The sequence below is a fragment of the Triturus cristatus genome, chromosome 11 (genome assembly GCF_964204655.1).
Source record: "Triturus cristatus chromosome 11, aTriCri1.1, whole genome shotgun sequence".
Lineage (NCBI taxonomy): Eukaryota > Metazoa > Chordata > Amphibia > Caudata > Salamandridae > Triturus > Triturus cristatus.
In genome coordinates, this window is record NC_140594.1 from 266,025,200 (window position 1) to 266,044,640 (window position 19,441).

Consider the following 19,441-nt stretch of genomic DNA (forward strand, 5'->3'; position numbering starts at 1 on the left):
GTGACTCCTCATTAGAAAGCTAACTTTAAACCGATTCAAAACCTTAATATAGGTTATGGACCATAGCTGTATCTTTCAAACAACCTTCATTAGCCTACAGAGCATCAGGTGTTCTCTTACCGGTGTAAGCTGACAGGGGCTATGAATTTGTGGATCAGCTGTCACATAGGATTTGCCCTCTCTTGCAACCAATGATTAAAATAAAAGGAGAAGTAGATCAGTGTCAGTTAGATGGGCTAAGACTGAATTGTACCTGGAATACAGGATTGCTGATAAAATAAGGAAGCAGGCTCCGAAAGTCTGAGAAGAGACCATTATTCACTTAAGTCCTCCTGGCAATTCTCCAAGAGGTGCTGTAAGCAGTCAGCAATCTTAGGAAGTGGACAGCCAAGCAGATCTAATAGAATGTCATATTGGGAAAGGGTTAACAAAAAGAAAAAGTTTTAGTTGTGAGGGGACTACTGCTACAATCAAAACGGACCTCACTCCATGCTACAGATCTTGCACTATGCGAGGTCCAGCAACCAGTCACTGGAATCTCTGAACTGTGGATATTTCCTTTCCACCACCATCCTTGCTGACCCATGTGTGTGGTAACAGAAAGGTACAAAATGTTTGGACAGTTCTTCCTATATTTTCAAACATTATTCCTCAGGTGAGTTAAGTACCAGGCTTCCAAGACATTCACCAATGTGAGGAGTGCGCAACACTGCACTCACATTGTGCTGATGAGTTCGCTGCAAATACCTGCTTATTTATAAAACCAATCCTTCTGCATCCCTTTTTTCTCCTGTTGATGTTTCCACACCCTACGCAGACTTGTTGGAGGCTGGTGTTACATCCTGCTTTTCCTCCTTCTCTGTCCTTCTTTAGTGTTTGTTCTTAGCTGCTCAGCCTGCATCTGTGATGGCACCTATAGTTCCTTTTGTGTATGTTTGATTCTACTGTCAGTTAAATCTGAGGCTGAGCAGCAGGGCAGCTGCTCCCGGTGGGGTCTTGACTTGGGCCTTTAAAGAATTACATTCTTACTTGTATCCAGTACATTAATTCTTGTTTACTAAGAATAAACCTACATCTGGATGCAGCACCCAAGGACCCATCTTTGTTTTTTTATGAAATGTCACACTGGCGACGATTTATGGAAAGAAACCACATGTGATCAAAAAGATACTGCAAGAGAAACTAGAAGAAATTAACTGAACCTCATGCCCAACCCCTTGATTGCCCCACCGGTGTCTACAACAACAGCCAGCCTGAAGTAAGTTGGGTTTGGGACATGTTAAAGTACACCTAAATGTTGGATGTTTAAGTTGTGACCTGCTGCTTGAAATCTGCTATTACATGGAATTTGTAGCATGATGTTGAGACTCTCCGCCTTACACACATCTTACAAAAGGAGGTGATTTGATTTGATTAACTTGGAATCTGCCTGCTACGTGTCTAAAAGCGTATGTGGATATCTGAAGTCTGCACAATCCACTCGAGTTTGAAGGTGCTGTCCTCAGACTGGTTGGAGTGCTATGAGTGCCACTTTTGGAGTGCTATGAGCAGTTGGGAATTACAGTATTGGCAGTGCAACTGAGGAGACTGGTTCTATGCGTGCTCCTATTGCGTTGATGGCGCTCCTATGGTGAATCTGCCTGGGAGCGTGTTTAAAATGGGACTGCCTTCTCCATATACCTGCGGATAAGTGTCCATGTGCTCCCGGAGGAATTTTATTTTAAAAGAAAAATAAATAAAAACGAAGACATAATGAACTTCTTCTGTGTGGCAGTTTTAACTGTTTTGTTGTGGTTCAAACTACAAACAGAACTCGTGCACCGTACCAGTTTGCAGTATCATGCTGTGCCGCTATGTTCTTCTGTGACGTCGAAAAATCTCCGTAAATCTGTGACATCTTGTGAAGTTCGTCCCGCTACCTATGAATGCTTGGTTGCTCCGGCGTGCTGCAAGCCATCCGGCTCAGCGTCAGAATGCGTGCCGCCATCTTGCGGTTGGTGGTGGCACATAGTGTTCTGTCTTTGTTATGCTAACCACTCTGTTTCTGCTGGAAGTAATAAAGTTTCAACAAGGCCTGCTGGTGACCGGTGTCAACGTGGTATTCTTTTTATTGGAACATGATGAAGGATCGGAGAGTCTTCTCAAGTTTAAATGCTTGACTGCGATAATCTTCCTTTGGGGTTGTACCCTCTAGATCAGCGGCGTTTTTATTCATGCTTCAAACATGACTCACCTGTTCTTGCTAATCTACGATGACTGACTATGGCATTTCAACGTTTGGACTACGGTGACTACTTTTGTTGTTTTAATTTCTGATTTTGAAAACTGTGTAATCTGCTTTGCTATTTATAGTTACCAACTTACTTATTATATGGTTGATGACAATTTACATTTTGTGATGTTTATGCTACTTTTACGATTTTCTACATGTTACAAATGTATGGTATTGTTATTCCTTGGCGGTTATTGCATTTTAGTTTTTAGAATTCAGAGATGTGCTGGATTAGTTTGCTTTTATTGGATTGAGCAACTTATGTGCTCAACTTTTGTTGGGGTGCTCAAATGTTATTTATTTCCACTGATTATATTTAAAGGTGATGAGATATGTTGATGCTCAGTTTATTCTTTATTTCTGATGAACCATATTTGTGCTCAAATTGTTTGAGGTGTTCATTTCCATTTTGAATTTTCTGAAGATTAGTTGTTCCAGTGTTTGGACTTATTAGATGTGTACTTTTGCGGAGCCACATCAGTGCTCATTTTTGAGGCACTCCATTCTTTTCTTGTTTAATGATAAAGAGCCGTAGTGTGCTCAGTTTTATTGGTGCTTACTTCTGATGAACCACTTAGGTGCTCTATTTTATTAGAGGCGTTCAGTTTTATGAAGAGCCGTAGAGGAGCTCAGATCTCTTATGCTCATTGGTATGAACCACGTAGTGCTCTAATGTTTTAGAGGAGTTCAAATTGCTTAATGTTGTGAAGAGCCGCAGGTTGCTCCAGTTTGTTGATATGGGCCACGTAGGTGCTCTGATATTTTGGAGGAGTTCATATTTCATTTGTTGATTCTTGTATCAGAACCCATTTTACCCTATATCTTTTGGAGTGTTCAGTTTATTTTGTCTGCTTATGATGAATCCATCCACTTCCATTCTTGTGGATTTTGTTGTGTTGGCCTTTACCATATTTATTATTTTCCATTTCCATCATTTTCAGGTGACGGTACTGCCTTTCGTACTTTCACTATTTGATGTTTTATCCTCTTCCACTTACTTTGCGAAGAGGGTTTACTTTGTATGTGCTGTATGTTCTATCATCTACTTTTCTTCTTTCCGTCGTTTCTGTACGTCTCTTATTTCTGTCAAGGGGTGAGATGCGTTATATTTGTATGTGCTGTACGTTCTATTTCTTCTGGCTTTTTTTTTTTCTGTCAAGGAGGGAGATGTGTTACATCCTGCTTTTCCTCCTTCTCTGTCCTTCTTTAGTGTTTGTTCTTAGCTGCTCAGCCTGTATCTGTGATGTCACCTATAGTTCCTTTTGTGTATGTTTGATTCTACTCTCAGTTATATCTCAGTCTGAGCAGCAGGGCAGCTGCTCCTGGTGAGGTCTTGACTTGGGCCTTTACTGAATTACATTCTTACTTGTATCCAGTACATTAATTCTTGTTTACTATGAATAATCCTACATCTGGACGCAGCACCCAAGGACCCATCTTTATTTTTTTATGAAATGTTACAGCTGGTTCTATCACTAGATTCTATGCTGCCAAAATCACTTGCCTATTTCATGCTCCTATGTGGTCTAACCCCCAGTGGGGTTCCATACATGCATCGTTGGTTTATCTTCCCTGAAGAGACCTTTCCTTCTGTAGATGAAGGGTCTTTAGCCTCTCCAATGGCCTGTACTGTGTAGACCTAGGAATATCACTTCGACAAAGAAGACAAACAGAGCTACTTTCCTGGCCAGTTCTCCAAGGAAGAGCCTCTTCATTAACAGCTTTACGATCATTCTCTTTATCTCTGTACCTTCGATAAGGGGAAAATCAGCAATGCCTCAATGGACTCTATACTGAAACCCAGAAACTCCACTTCCATTTGGATTCTACATCTGATTTGTATTGCCTATGACCAACAGTGACATGTGTACATCACATTCTAGTGAAATTATGATCATATCTTTCAAACCTACAATAATCTTCACTCACAGAACCCTGTGGGCATCAGTCAGAAAGATCAATGACTACATCATCATAAACACCCATGGGTGCAAAATCGTGAATTTACAATACCAGCCACTAAACATCCCAAGGTTTATCACAGGTGCAACTTTCCATTTGTTCTGCAACAAGAAGAGATAGCTCAGAAGTGCTCTCAGTTGTTTAGATAGCTAAAGTATAGCCCATTTTTAGTTGAGCTCTTCTACCTGCTTCAGTGTTACTCTTTCAGAAAAACAGATTGGGCGCTGTAGTGTTTATGCCCTGAACTCCATCCTGAAATCTTCTGCAGTCTAAAGTATCCAAGCATCTGATCTTCTTAGCTCACTTGCCTTTAATTAGGCAGATCTGAACAAACTTCCTCACACAGGAAAAAGGGAGTAGCTTGACTATGATCAGCAATGCCGTCAGTTGAGCGCTGTAGAGGCAGTCTCTCATCCTTTGTTGACCTAAGGCAAGACAATGTGGGCCTTTCTTGTTCAAAGCCCTGTTACCTTCTAGCATAATAATCTCTTTTGGGTCATACCCACAATCTTGATTGGCAAAAATCAGACTGAAGCGCTTACAAACAGTCTAGGATAGGAACAATTCCCCTGAGAAAGATTTTATCTAGAGTCTTAACTGTTGGCACATGACTGCCATTTTCCAACCAGGAAACATTTGCTAATATGGATGGCGGTGTCTTCCAGACACTGCCACCATATCCAGCCCCTTTTTCACCCGGTCGACTGGTGGAAAACCGGCTGACGGTCTTTACGTCCGCTGGGGTCATAGTAATATGGCGGGGGGAAATGGGTGGCGGGCGGTGTATAATGTACGGGCGGTGGCGATTCGCCCGAGATTATAATAGATCCCTAGGTTTCTTTCCCAGGTGTTGTGCAAGATGTACTTGTTAAAGTGTTACTATGAATAGCAACTTTAATAAAAGCATAATGAACAAGTTACTTACCTTCGGTAACGATGTATCTGTAAGAAACATTAGTTAGTTAGATTCCTCACCTTAGAATATCCCCAGACGTCAGATTTTTCGTCAGCAATACCCCTTGCGCGTCGCTAGGCGTCGTCTGCGGCTCCGCGCCCGTCGTCGGCGTCGTGCGCCGGAATGACGTCGTCAGAGTACTTAGACGCCGCCCTCGCGCGCTGACGTCAGTTCTTGTACATAGCTTTCCGCGCCAGGAACGCAGAGCCATGCAAAGACCGACACTGGTGCCAAAAATAAAATCTAGGGGCCTGAAAAGGATAACCTTAACCCTAGATGTCAGTTCGCAGAACGGGGAGGATGGGTGGGTCGGTGAGGAATCTAACTAACTAATGTTTCTTACAGATACATCGTTACCGAAGGTAAGTAACTTGTTCATCTGAAAGAAACACGTTAGTTAGATTCCTCACCTTAGAATAGATACCCAAGCAATACCATCCCCGGTGGTGGGTCTGCGAACCAAGATCACACCAGAAAGTCCTGGAGGACAGAACGGCCAAAGAAGCCATCCCTCCGGACTTGGCTGTCAAGGCAATAATGCCTGGCAAACGTGTGTAGCGAAGCCCACGTTGCCGCCTGACAGATGCCCTGCAAAGGGACACCCCGTCCCAAAGCAGTGGAAGCCGCCGTGGCCCGAGTAGAATGGGCGCGCAGCCCAACAGGAGGGTCCTTTTTTGCCAAGGAGTAACAAATTTTGATGCACAAAACGACCCACCGAGAGATGGTCCGTTTGTGCACAGCTTTCCCCTTCTTAGCACCCACGTATCCAACGAAAAGTTGGTCGTCCACCCGGAACTGCTTTGTGCGGTCCAGATAAAAGGAGAGCGCACGTTTTGGGTCCAGACGGTGGAGCCTCTCTTCCTCTTTGGAAGGATGCGGAGGCGGAAAGAAGGTGGGCAAGGTGACAGACTGCCCAAGATGAAATGGAGTCACCACTTTCGGAAGAAAGGAGGGACGAGGCCGAAGGACAACCTTGTCCGGATGAACAGAGAGAAAAGGAGGCTTTGAAGATAAAGCCTGGAGCTCACTCACCCGTCTAGCCGAGGTGATGGCTACCAGAAAAGCAGTCTTAAGCGTCAGCAGACGAAGAGGACAATTATGAAGAGGCTCAAAGGGAGCGCACATTAGAAATGTGAGAACAAGATTCAAGTCCCACTGAGGCATTACAAAAGGGACAGGAGGGAACGTGTGAGTAATGCCCTTTAGAAAGCGTGTAACTACAGGGGACTTGAAAAGAGAAGGCTGATCAGGAAGCCGCAAGAAGGCAGAGATGGCAGCAAGATAACCTTTCAGGGTGCCCAGGGCAGAGCCCTGCCGGGCCAAAGAAAGAAGAAACAGTAGAACCTCAGAAAGAGGGGCGGAAAGGGGATCCACAGCCTTTGCTGTGCACCATGCCACAAATTTGTTCCACCGGCAGGCGTATACCGTCTTTGTGGAGGGACGCCTGGCTGCCAGAATGATATCACAGACTTCAGGAGGCAAGTCAAATGGCATCAACTGCCGCCGCTCAATCTCCACGCATGGAGGTGGAGGCTGGACAGGTTCGGGTGGAGGACCGTCCCCTGCTGCTGCGACAGAAGATCCTCCCGAAGGGGCAGACTTATCGGAGGATCGGTCAACATACTGAGTAGCTCGGGATACCAGTACCTTCGTGCCCAATCCGGAGCCACCAAGATGACTTGGGCCCGGTCGTGCCTGATCTTCTTCAGCACTCTGGGCAGAAGTGGTATAGGTGGAAAGGCGTACAACAGACCGCAACTCCACTCGTGACGAAAAGCGTCGCCGAGCGAGTGCCGCCTTGGAAATTCCAACGCGCAGAACTGCTGACATTGCGCATTCTCTTCGGTGGCGAATAGATCTAACCAAGGCTCTCCCCACTGCTGAAAGAGACCTTGCGCCACTTCGGAGTTAAGACGCCATTCGTGATCCATCATGCACCGGCGGCTGAGTTCGTCTGCTCTGGCGTTCAGAGAGCCCGCCAGATGTTGAACCACCAGGGTGACGCCCTGGTGTTCCAGCCATGTCCAGAGGCGCAGGGCCTCCTGACAAAGGGTCCACGACCCCACCCCGCCCTGTTTGTTGCAATACCACATGGCGGTGGTGTTGTCCGTGAACACCTGCACGACACTTCCCCTGACAGAGGGAAGGAAGGCTTTCAGTGCAAGTCGGATCGCTCTCAACTCCAACAGGTTGATGTGGAGGCGAGACTCCGCCGGAGACCAGAGGCCTCTGATCTCCACCTCTCCCATATGGCCACCCCATCCCAGGAGGGACGCATCCGTCACTACGACATGCTCCGGTTGGGGAAGGGAGAGGCTCTTGCCCTTGACCCAATCGCGGTCCGTGAGCCACCACTGCAACTGCTGTGCAGTGCCCTCCGAGATCAAGACATGGTCGGACAGGTTGCCGTGATGCTGGGCCTACTGAAACTTCAGGTCCCACTGCAGAGCCCGCATGCGCCGCCTGGCGTGATGCACTAGGAGGATGCAGGAGGCCATCAGCCCCAGAAGCCGCAACACTAGCCTGACCGAAACCCAGGATAGAGGCCGAAAGATGGGAATCAGGGCCTGTATATCCCGGACCCGCTGTTCCGGTGGATAGACCCGGAACTGCGCCGAATCGAGAACTGCTCCGATGAAGAGGAGCTTCTGAGAGGGGCTCAGGTGTGACTTCGGCACGTTGATGGAAAACCCTAGCAAATGCAGGAGATCCGCCGTAGTCTGGAGGTGGGAGACTACTGACTGGGGCGAGCCCGCCTTCAACAACCAGTCGTCGAGATAGGGGAAGACTGGAACCCCTGATCTGCGCAGATGAGCTGCGACCACCGCCATCACTTTCGTGAACACCCGAGGGGCACTGGTGAGGCCGAAGAGGATCACGGTAAACTGAAAGTGCTCTGGGCCCACCGTGAACCGCAGATAACGCCGGTGGGCCGGCAGGACGGGGATGTGGAAATATGCGTCCTGCAAGTCCAACGCTACCATCCAGTCTCCAGGGTCTAGGGCAGCTAGAACCTGAGCCAAAGTCAACATCTTGAACCATTCCTTCCGGAGGAAGGCATTGACGTTCCGGAGGTCCAAGATAGGGCGTAGGCCCCCTTTGCCCTTCTTGGGAACCAGAAAGTAGTGGGAATAACAACCACGACCTACTTCTGGGCTCGGAACGCGCTCGACGGCCCCCTTGGCCAAGAGGGCCGAAACTTCCTCGTGGAGAAGATGCAAATGATCCCCCGAGATACGGTGGTGCTGCGGTGGCATGGCTGGAGGGGTCGTCTCGAAGGGGAGGGAGTAGCCCCTTCGGATGATTTGCAGCACCCACCTGTCCGATGTGATGGACCGCCAGTGGAGCAGGTGATGGCGAACTCTGCCGCCCACTGGCGTGTAATGGGCCTGAAAGCTCGGACTAGGAAGGCTTTGAGGCGGATGTGGGCGGACCTAGTCGTCCTCCAGAACCGCCTCGGCGGAAACCACGTCCGCGACCGCGCGCAGGTTGGTTCTGCGGCTGGTGGCTAGGCGTACGTGAGGAGGCACCCCTTCCTTGGCCACGAAAGGGGCGAAAAGCGGAAGTTTGCGACCGCGGGGCCGAGAGGCCCAAGGACATGGCCGTAGCCCGGGAGTCCTTAAAGCGATTCAGCGCACTGTCCGCTTTCTCACCAAAAAGGCGAGTGCCATCAAAGGGCATGTCCATGAGAGTGCTCTGGACATCACCCGAAAAGGACGTGGACCGCAGCCAGGCGTGACGTCTAAGCGCCACCGTGGTAGAAATCGCCCTACCCAGCGAGTCCGTAGTGTCAAGCCCACAGCGGATAGCATGCCGTGCTGCATCCCTCCCATCGGCCAGAGCCTGGGTAAGTCGTGTCTGGACCTCCTCCGGACACAGGGGCAGCACGTCCTCCACCGTATCCCACAGAGAGTGGGAATAACGGTCCAAGAGACAGGCGGTGTTCAAACACCGCAGGCCCAAACTAAGGGAGGAGAACAGCTTTTTGCCAAACTGTTCCAGTCTCTTGGAATCCCGGTCCAGCGGGGCGGTCGGGAAGGAGGATTGGGAGGTAGAGGCCTGGATAACCAGGCTCTCGGGGGTAGGGTGTTGGGACAGAAAACTGGGGTCGCCCGGAGCAGGGCGGTGGCGCCTGGCGACGTTCCTGTCCACAGGAGGTACTGTGGAGGGCTTGGACCAGGTGCCCTGCAGAACGTCAATGAGGGCCTCATTGAATTGCAGCAGAGGCTCAGTGGAGCTTGCTGCAGACTGAAGCACCTCAGTGAGGACGTTAGTCCTCACAGCCACGGCAGGTTGTTCGAGCCCAAGGGCTGCGGCCGCCTTGCGCAGCACCACAGAGAAAGCAGCACCCTCCTCCGAAGCCACAGTCGGAGGAGAGATGAATCCAGTGTCCGGAGAGGTATCCAGACCACTGGCCTCCCCCAGTTCATCTGCCCAGTCCTGTGACAGTTGAGCCTGAGCGGCCATAGGATCCTCGGATCCCTCCCATTCACCCCCATCATCCGATTCCTGGTATGCAGGAGGAAGGATTGGAGCCGGGCGATAGACAAAATGTGTCTCCAGCGGCGCCGAACGCGGCGTCCATCGACGCCGTATCGGCGCCAGGCCCGGAGTGGGGCTGAACCGGGGCTCGACGCCGAGCGGAGTCGGCGTCGGAGGTGGTACCGGTGTCGAAGCCGGCGGAGGAGGCGTGACGAGGTCTACCGGCGTCGGCGGGGACTCGGGAACGGGTCCCTCGGGCGCTTGCGGCGTCGAGGCCGGAGCCGTCAACGGCGCCGGGGGCCGGAGCCGCCGGCAGACAAGGTTGCCCTGTCGGGTCCGCGGGGCCCGAAGGCGCGCCAGCGGGCGTCGACGGCGGAGCCAGGTTCCTCATGGCCGAGAGGAAGGCACTGACTTCCGCCGGCGTCACGTCAGTCCCAGGGACCGGTGGGTATGGGGACTTGCGCGGCGCCTGCGGCACCGCCGGAGCCGCGGAGGTGGAACCACCCTGACCCTCGGCCGAGTCGCGCGACCGGCGAGGGGAGTCCGAAGAGCCGTGTCGCCTCTTGGACTTCTTGGAGTGCTTCGACTTACCCGAAGACTTGGATCCCGACGACCGATGATGACGTCGGCTGCGGCTCCGCAACCGATCCTTGGACCTCCTCCTGGACCGGGATCGAGAGGGGCGCGGAGCCGAGTGGCGAATCTCGAGAAGCTTACGGGACCGCTCCAGTCTAGCCTTCGAGGTCAGGGCCTTGCAGTCCGAACATGACTACGCGTCGTGGTCGAGGCCCAAGCAGTAAAGGCACCGGCGGCGATGGTCCGTAACCGACATCAAGCGGCTACAGTCAGCACAGGCTTTAAAACCAGGCATCCTACCGGCACCGGAGTCGAGAAAAGATCAAAATGTATGTATGTGTGTTCTTATATAGCGCTCGACTTACCCTTGGGCATCTCGGCGCTTGCATTGGGAACCCGTCCTGGCTTTTCCCTGTGAGATAACCCGTACTGGGCATCCCCAAGGTGAAAGCCAGGCATCCCGCCGCAGGGGGGGCCGTAGTGGAGATTAAGCAAGCTATTGCCCAGAGTTGCAGAGTGTGAACCCATGATTCGAGTAGGCACCGAAGTGAGAATTATCGAGTCCGTGGACACTTGGGCTCAGACCCTGCCGCGTCGGGAATTGAACCCTGGTCCCGGGTCTGACCTCTGCTTCAGGGTATGCCTCCTCTAACCAGTGAGCCACACTTCTCCCAAAAAGGATCGAAAAAGTGACTAAAGGGGTAGCTCTCCCGGATCTGCGCTTACTGGCGCGGAAAAAAGAAGAACTGACTTCAGCGCGCGAGGGCGGCGTCTAAGTACTCCGACGACGTCATTCCGGCGCACGACGACGGACGCGGAGCCACAGACGACGCCTAGCAACGCGCAAGGGGTATTGCTGACGAAAAATCTTCCGGATCCAATCTGACGCCTGGGGATATTCTAAGGTGAGGAATCTAACTAACGTGTTTCTTTCAGATGCTTAAATACATATCCTGGGAAGAATCCTCTTTGGTTATTTGAATCACACTATTACACTATTCATCGTGAAAAATCAATAAAAAAGGCATTGTAATCCTGCATTTTATTTAAAAAATGCTGTTAAGTTCAGGTAGGAGTAGCAATTTCTAGGACGATATACAAGCAGAGAGATGTGATCCAACAGTTCTCTTCTGTTTATTCAAAGCTGTTTTGAAAATCAAGGGACAGACAGGCTTCCACTTTCACATCACCAAGGTGGACAGGCTTGCAAGCACTCCAAATGCCTTGCCAAACCCAGGCACACATATATCCCACTGGATTGGTGCTGTTAAACAACCCAATGTTGATAACTGAAGTAGTAGTTTCTGTGAGGACAGTGTAGAAGGTAGAACATTTCACTGACACCATTTATTTAATTTTCAATATCACAAACAAAATAGGCAGTAAATGCACTTTTAAGATTGTGGTGAATTGGAAATGTTGATACATTATTTTCAATGCTTTACAGTAGTAACTTCCTTATTTGGTCTAATCACTCTTGCTCACCCTGGACAGGGCAGGTAGGCTGTAAAGCTGGGGGCAGTGGGGCAAACATTTTACAGAATTGTTAAAAGTAAGATTTCGGATCTTACACAGTGGAGAGAACGGGAGATTATTCCTGGTGATAGGCTTGATGTAAAGACTGGAGGGAATATAAAGTCAGCATCAATCACTGAATCACAAGACTTCTCATCAAGTACAGTATCTCCACTTTGACACAAGTACCAAAACCTTCTTAGAATTTCCACTCTATTAACACGGTTTCATTAACATTTCTATGAGCTATTGCTAGCCAAGTATAGGAAGAAGGTCTTCCTTCAACTCAATATGGTTCGCTAGGAAACGTGAACATCTTTTTACCTACTATCATGCTCTTCTTTGGACTACAACTTTCTCATGAAGATTCAAGCAATTGGCCCAACCCATTGTTTACAAAGACAGAAAATGTATTTTCTCTCAACAGTAGCACTGTTATCAATTATTCTCTTGAAGGCTCATCCAAACCAAATGTGAAAGCCATACTTGCTTGAAGAATGGTTTTCATGGGTGAAGCAGAATAAACAATGAGCCCCAGAAGAAATCCCAATACCTTATACATTTTTATCTTTAGAAGCAACAGAAAAGCGCTCCCCCCCCCCCCCCACCCCCCCCCCCCAAAAGGCCCTGCCCCTTACTATTCAGGGGCAGTGTCAGAATCACACTCCCTGCAATGCACTAACGCAGAATGGGGTCTCTGTTTCTATGTTCTGTCTACAATGCATTAATTAAATCTAAAAATCTGAATTAGTGCATGAGCTTCAGACATCAGACCTCTGAAACACATGGTAGTAATTGTTTCTGCGTGTACATTTTATTATTTATATTTTATGAATAAATAAAATCATTTTGTGGCCCAGCATGGCTCGGGAGAAGTATGAACACAAAAATCAAACAATGATTTTGAAAAACTGGATCGACAGTAACCCAAGGAAGAAACTATTTTCCGAACACAGTTTATAGGTAACCTCCAAGTGGTACCTGGCATTAATTTATTTTTTATTAAGTCAAATGTCAGCTGTGCTCAAGCGTATTCTAGAGTGTCTTTTTTTAAAACTCAATATAATCTGCCCCAAAATTAAAATAGTATATATATTGATAGTCTGTCTCTGCAACATGTTCTATAAATCGAGTGTCTAATAAAAATTATCATGGCCTACTAAATCATCCTTTGACTACAATTGGCTCTCAGTTATTTTGCCTGTTCACACAACAATCATTAGCCATACTTGTCCTTATATTTTGAACATGTTTATCAGTCGATGAATGAGGCTTTCCAAAGTTTATACAAAATTGTAATGAAAACAGAAGCATATTCAAATCTGGAATTGAAAAAAGCTTAACTTACGTGATCTAATTTCTTCAAAATTTCAATTTCAGTGTCCACATTTGGCATTGGATCCTAAAAAATGTAGAAATGTGAGGCTTGCTTAAATAAATGCAATGACCACAATAGACTATCAACAGAAACCAAATAGTATAAACTAAGAACATATACACTATATAAAAGCAAATAAGAACTTAATTCAATGAATACACAGTGAGGCTGTGGCTAATCAGATGCCTCCTTGCAAGCAAAGGTTCTTAGCCTTTTGACTTCGGTAGATTTATTAAAATCACAATTGGCAGTCGGCGACCATGGTCTAAGCAATTTGAACCATAAAACAATAGGCAAACAAAAAGAAACAAGTATACTTTGGACAATTACACAAATTGGAAAATATATTTTCATTTACCAACAAAACATGCACAAAAAAGGAAACTTATTTTAATGGGCAGGTTGGAACTTTTGAAAAAAGTGGTTCTATTTCTAAAAGACAAAGCAATATGCTAGACTTTTGTATCCCTTGAGCCATTCACCTCCCTGCCCTGCACCAAGGAAGCCCGCCCTTGCGAAAAAGGTCCACCTAAAGCCCTACCTCCAAATAATGGCCACCTCCCTCTCTCAGCAACACAATTCAACAACCTCAACCCCATGCAACTGAAAAGTGATGCAACCTGGACTGAATTCAACTACATCCATGAAGAAGTCGTCCTCTGACTACTCGCTAGCATGTAGCCAACATCGCACACCTTTGACACCCCTCCCTGAGGCGCTTGTTAAAAAGCTCAGGCACATTCTCGCTTATATGGACCTAAACCATTAACTTCTCCCTATCGAGTGACCGCACTCATCAAAAAACTAGACACTGACCAGAAGGACCTTAAATACGGACCTATATCTAACCTCCCCCTAATTGCTAAAAGCATCGAGAAATGTGTGCTTGCACAACTCAACAACCACATTGAAAAGTACAACTTGTACGACACCTTCAAATCTGGGTTCAGGAAAGGCTACAGTACAGAGACAGCGATTCGGATCATCACACGATCTACACAGATCTCTGGATGATGGCCAGGCCTGCCTTCTAATACTCTGGGACCTTTCGGCTGCCTTTGATTCGGTCAACCATGACATCCTCCTAAGCGCCGTCTCACAGCGTGCAGGCATCAAAGGAACGGTACTTCAATGGTTCGCTTCATTCCTGAACCAACGCTCACAGCTTATCAAACTTAGCAACTTGACCTGGAATGCAAAGCCAGTCTCACAAGAAGTCCCCCAAGGGTCAACACTGCCTCCTGTCCTATTTAATTCTATATGGAACCACTAGCAATGACCCTGAAGCAAGTCATAACTGCCCATCATCTCTATGTAGATGACACCCAACTCTACATGACAATCTTTTCAGTCAAAGACATCAGCGTTTAGACAGCACTATCACAGTCCAATAATGGCTGATGAGCAACCATCTTAAGCTCAACCCCAGCAAAACCTAACTCTTTTTTATCCAACTCAAAGAAAAATCCTCTCTCGTAGATATCTGGCTCGACAACCTCACTGCCAACTATCAATCCCCAACTCTCTTAAATCCCTGGGGATTACACTTGTTAGACACTTGATTATGAAAGAACAAAACGGATGAAGTTCGGGATTCTATGTCCGGACTGGAGGCGAGGATTATGCCTTCTTTCTCCACTTTATTCTCATCAGCAGCACAGAAAGAACAACAAAGACTACGTTTCCCATGAGACATCGGGAAAAAACAGTAGTCAACAACAACGTGGTAACAACCAATCAAAACGATTAAGAGTGTCCAATCAGAGCTTCTCCTGTAGATATAGTCCCTTGTTAGTGTCCAGATCTCCTCTTTCTTCGCTGCTGCGCAGCCAGTTAAGTCCCTCAGGGTTATGCTGTTTGGGGGGCTTGTGAAAAACTTCTTACTTGTTATTTCATACATGTATTTTCATACCTGTTGTTTCGCTCCAGTTGAGAGTGTATGGTTACGTTTATGATATTTTGCAGTAGACGCGTTTCTTCTTCATTGTGTTTTTCGCCGTTATGGTGTAAATGATTTTATTTTCCCCGTCGTTATGGTAGGGGGTGTGTTTTTGCGACGAATTTCGTCTCGTCTTGGGCCGCGGGAGTGAGAGTCGTCTCCCACTCCTACGCGGCTCTGCTGGCGCGCTCTGGTCCTCCCGCCGCCTGAGGGCGCGAGAGGCGGTGACTGAACGCGACGCGTCGCTGGTTTTCATGGTTTCCAGAGACGCGCGCGCGTTTAGGTGCCTCCGGAGCTCTGGGCTGAGAAGGAACGCCGACTGTGGTCTGTACCGGCCTCGCGAGCTTCAGTTTTCAGCTCGCGGGCCAATTACTTGCATTTGTGACGCTCGGTTCCCGCGTTTGCGTTAATAACGGGGAACACGAGTCTGGTATTTCGCACATTAGTGCGGACGCCTCCCAGGAGGTCTTGTACTCGCCGTTAGGCGTACCTTGGGGACGTTTCCAGCCCAGTCTTCTGCACTACACGATTTGATTTGCTTCTGCCAGCTTATGTCTCCTCAGGGCTAGTCACCCTGCATTAAAAAATATAGTGTGGTTCTACCACGTTTAAATCTGTCAACTGACACCCAGTTGTAATAATACTTCTTGCGAGTGCAGCGCAAAAGTCTTTCGCCTTTTTCCCCCATAATGGAGTTTTACGGGGATTACCAAGAGGAAGAGGAGGATCCTCTAGCAGATATGCCGTGGGGCGATGCCTTTTATGAGGCGGTTGACACCTCTATTTACAGGGCGGTGGACCAGGCCATATCTCCTTTGGAGGACAGGCTGACGCAAAAAATAGAACAGGCATTTTTGCGACTTGAGCGTCGATCGTCCCTGCCTTCTACTACCCAGGAACTCCAGGGGCCTCCCCCTCCCAAACGCCCCCGAGGTAGACGTGGACGCTTTTGAGCGCCTCAAGCGGGCCCTCATTGATAGCCAACCTTTGGGGGGTGCGGGCGATTCGCTGGCTCCTAACCTCGATCCCCCCCCTTCGCCTCCAGGTCCTTCTGGGGATCCCGATGCCAGCCCGTCCAGGTCGTGGCTCCCGACCCGGCCCTCACAGACCCCTTTGGGGCCCTCTAACTTACAACCTCCTCCTACTCCTTCTGACATGTTGGACCCTAATGATATTGTTCACCCTCGCTCTTCAGACTGGGTCCCAGCTGACAAGGTAGCGACTTACGTCGCGGAGCATATCAGGCGCCCACTTGAAAAGGAGGCCCGCAGTTGTCTTCGAGCGGAGTGTCCTCGCCCCTCGCTGGAGGGGAAGGTGGCCCTGACCCCGGACATTGACCCAAGGATGTTGACATTCCTCCAAAAATTTATTCGAGACCCTAAGAAGGGCATCGACAGGTCTTGGAGAGCATGCCAAGATAAGCTCTTGGACGTGTTGGGTCCCGCCACAAAAATCCTCGACATGGCGGAGGAAGCGAAAGCTTCGGGATCGATGATTTCCCCCGAAACCCTCTCGGGTTGGGCTCAGCGGGTGGTGGTCTTCTTAGGCAACGCCAACTGTGCCCTCTCTACCGAGCGGAGGAGGTCCCTTTTAATTAAGATTGACCCGAAACTTGGCGACTTAGCGGATTCGGAAGCAGGGGCAGTCGCCCAAGGAGGTCTCTTTGGTGAACCTTTCATTAAGGAATTAGGCAAGTTCGTGAATACCTTCACGTCACTGGACAGGGCGCAGTCCACTATTAAAAAAGTGTTCCCACGTGTTTTTCGCGGGGCCGGTCGAGGGAGGGGCCGCTCGACCGGTCGCCAAGGTCACCAAAACAACCAAAGTGGCTCCGGTCAGTATCAGGATCAGTCGAAGTTTGGAAACTTCTACCCCACGAGAGGACGCCGCGGCAAAGGCAGAGGTCACAGAGGAGGAACCTCCAATTCAAACTCCGGTGAGTGTTATCCCTTTTTCCCCTCAAAGAATAGGGGGGCGTCTGGCAAGTTGTTACGGGGCATGGTCACAGCTCACCCGCGATGCCTGGGTTCTTCAGACGATAAGGGGGTTTCACATAGAGTACTTCGGACAGCCTATGCAACGGGTTCCCCCTCGCCCTATTCAGTTTTCAGGTCACGATGCTCAGCTAGTAGACGAGGAGGTGGCTTCCTTGCTTCGCAAGGGGGCCATCTCGCCAGCGACGCGTCACCCGCGCGGTTTCATCAGCAACCTCTTTTTAGTGGACAAGTCGGATGGAGGCAAACGTCCAGTCATAAACCTCAGCGAGTTCAACGGGTGGTTAGTTTACCGCCATTTCAAGATGGAGGGTATTCATCTCCTGCGGGACGTTCTCCGTCCTCACGACTGGATGGTTCGTTTGGATTTGAAGGACGCCTACCTGGTGATTCCTATTTTTCGGCCTCACCGCCGTTTCCTTCAGTTCGAATGGCGTCACCGGATTTACGAGTTTTCGTCACTCCCTTTCGGGCTGTCTTCCGCTCCCTGGTGCTTCACAAAAGTGCTCAAACCAGTGGTGGAGTTCCTGAGAGCTCGCGGAGTCAGATTGATCGTCTATTTGGACGACCTACTCTTGATGGCTCCCTGTCCCATCCTTTTAGCCAATCAGTTACAGAGGACAGTGTCCTTGCTGCAGGACCTCGGGTTCGTGATCAATGGGAAGAAGTCCCTTCTCCATCCCGCTCAGTCGGTCACCTTTTTGGGGTTCGTCGTCGACTCCGTGTCATCCACTCTCAGTCTGCCGTCCAGGAAACTTGCGAAGATCCGCCACGAGCTGCGTCGCGTTCTGGCTCGACAGCGCGTGTCCCTCCGCCAGCTGGCCCGGGTCGTGGGCCTGCTGTCGGCTTCTATTCAGGCGATATTTCCGGGCCCGCTCCACTACAGGGCCCTTCAACGCCTCAAGGCGTACTTTCTTCGGAGGGGGTTTCCGTACTCCCACAAGGTTCGCCTGTCCGACGAGGCTCGGAACGAAATCCAGTGGTGGCTATCACACATGGAGGCATGGAATGGCAGGGCCATTTTCGGTTCAGTGCCGGATTTGGTCATCGAGTCCGACGCCAGCAAGCTGGGTTGGGGCGCACGTTGCGGGGAGCTTTCCACAGGAGGCTTGTGGTCTCCCGCCGAACGCAAATTACATATAAACTGTCTCGAGCTTCTGGCCGGCTCGTTTGCAGTGAAATGTTGGACCAAGGACTCAGTGCAGTCTTGCGTACTTTTGAAAATGGACAATGTGTCAGCGGTCCGTTATATCAATCATCTCGGGGGCACCAAGTCGAAAGCCCTCTCAGACTTGGCGGCGAACTTCTGGCAGTATTGCCTAGACAGTCAAGTATCTGTCACAGCGGAGTATCTACCGGGCCGGGACAATGTGGAGGCCGATTATCAATCTCGTCACTTCCGAGACTCCAGCCTCTGGAAGTTGGATCCCTCGGTATTTGCCTCCCTCAGCGATCTTTGGGGTCCGTTTACAGTGGATCTTTTTGCATCCCGCCTAGATCACCAGCTTCCGAAGTTTTTCAGCTGGAGGCCCGACCCCCGGGCAGCGGCCACGGATGCGTTTCTCCAGGATTGGAGTATGGATCACGGTTACGCGTTCCCTCCCTTTGCGATGATTACCCGGGTGACGGCTCAGGTTCGCAGACAGCAGGCGGACTTGGTTCTCATCACACCTCTGTGGAGGTCTCAAGTATGGTTTCCAGTTCTGCTGGAACTTTCCTGGGATTTTCCAATCCTACTCCCCCGGACCCCGGGTCTCCTCAAGGATCCGTACGGTGCTCCTCATCCTCTGATGTTAACGAGCTCGTTGTGGCTCATGGCGTGGAGGATTTCAGGGGTAGATGGCAAGCCCCGGGACTTTCGCGGTCGGCTGAAGAGCTCATCGCCAAAGCCTGGGCCGATGGCACCGTTAAACGATACAAGTCTGCGTGGGGCAGATGGTCCCGTTGGTGTTTGCGACGGGATTACGATCCCGTGGGCGCAGATGTGGTCCACGTTGTAAACTTCCTGGCTCATTTGGCCTCCAATGGTCTGGCGTACCGGTCTATCAACACTTTCAGATCAGCCATTTCCTCGGGTCACGTCCCAGTGGGCGGTTCGGCGGTGGGCGAACACCCCTTGGTTTGCAGACTCCTGCGGGGCATTCGGCTTTCCCTGCCCCCGGAGCCGCGATACTCGGCTCTGTGGGATGTTAATCAGGTCTTGAATCTCTTCTTGTCTTGGCAACCCAATCGGTTTTTATCCCGCAAGGAGTTGTCTGCGAAGCTGGCGATGCTTCTTTGCTTAATCTCTTGCCGCAGAGTGTCGGATGTGCGCGCTCTGGATATCTCAGGTCGGATGTTCACTCCGGAGGGAGTGACTTTTACCCTC

The 19,441-nt window shown here is 49.6% G+C and overlaps 1 protein-coding gene across 2 annotated transcripts in view; it reads right to left on the reverse strand.

Annotated features, from left to right (window-relative positions):
- Positions 1–19,441, reverse strand: part of CHEK2 (checkpoint kinase 2) — a 243,964-nt gene that overhangs the window by 88,117 nt on the left and 136,406 nt on the right. For both annotated transcript variants that reach the window (XM_085636234.1, XM_085636235.1), the window contains exon 9: positions 13,111–13,164. In XM_085636234.1, coding sequence (XP_085492360.1) covers positions 13,111–13,164 — 54 coding nt within the window. The remainder of the gene's footprint in view (positions 1–13,110; positions 13,165–19,441) is intronic.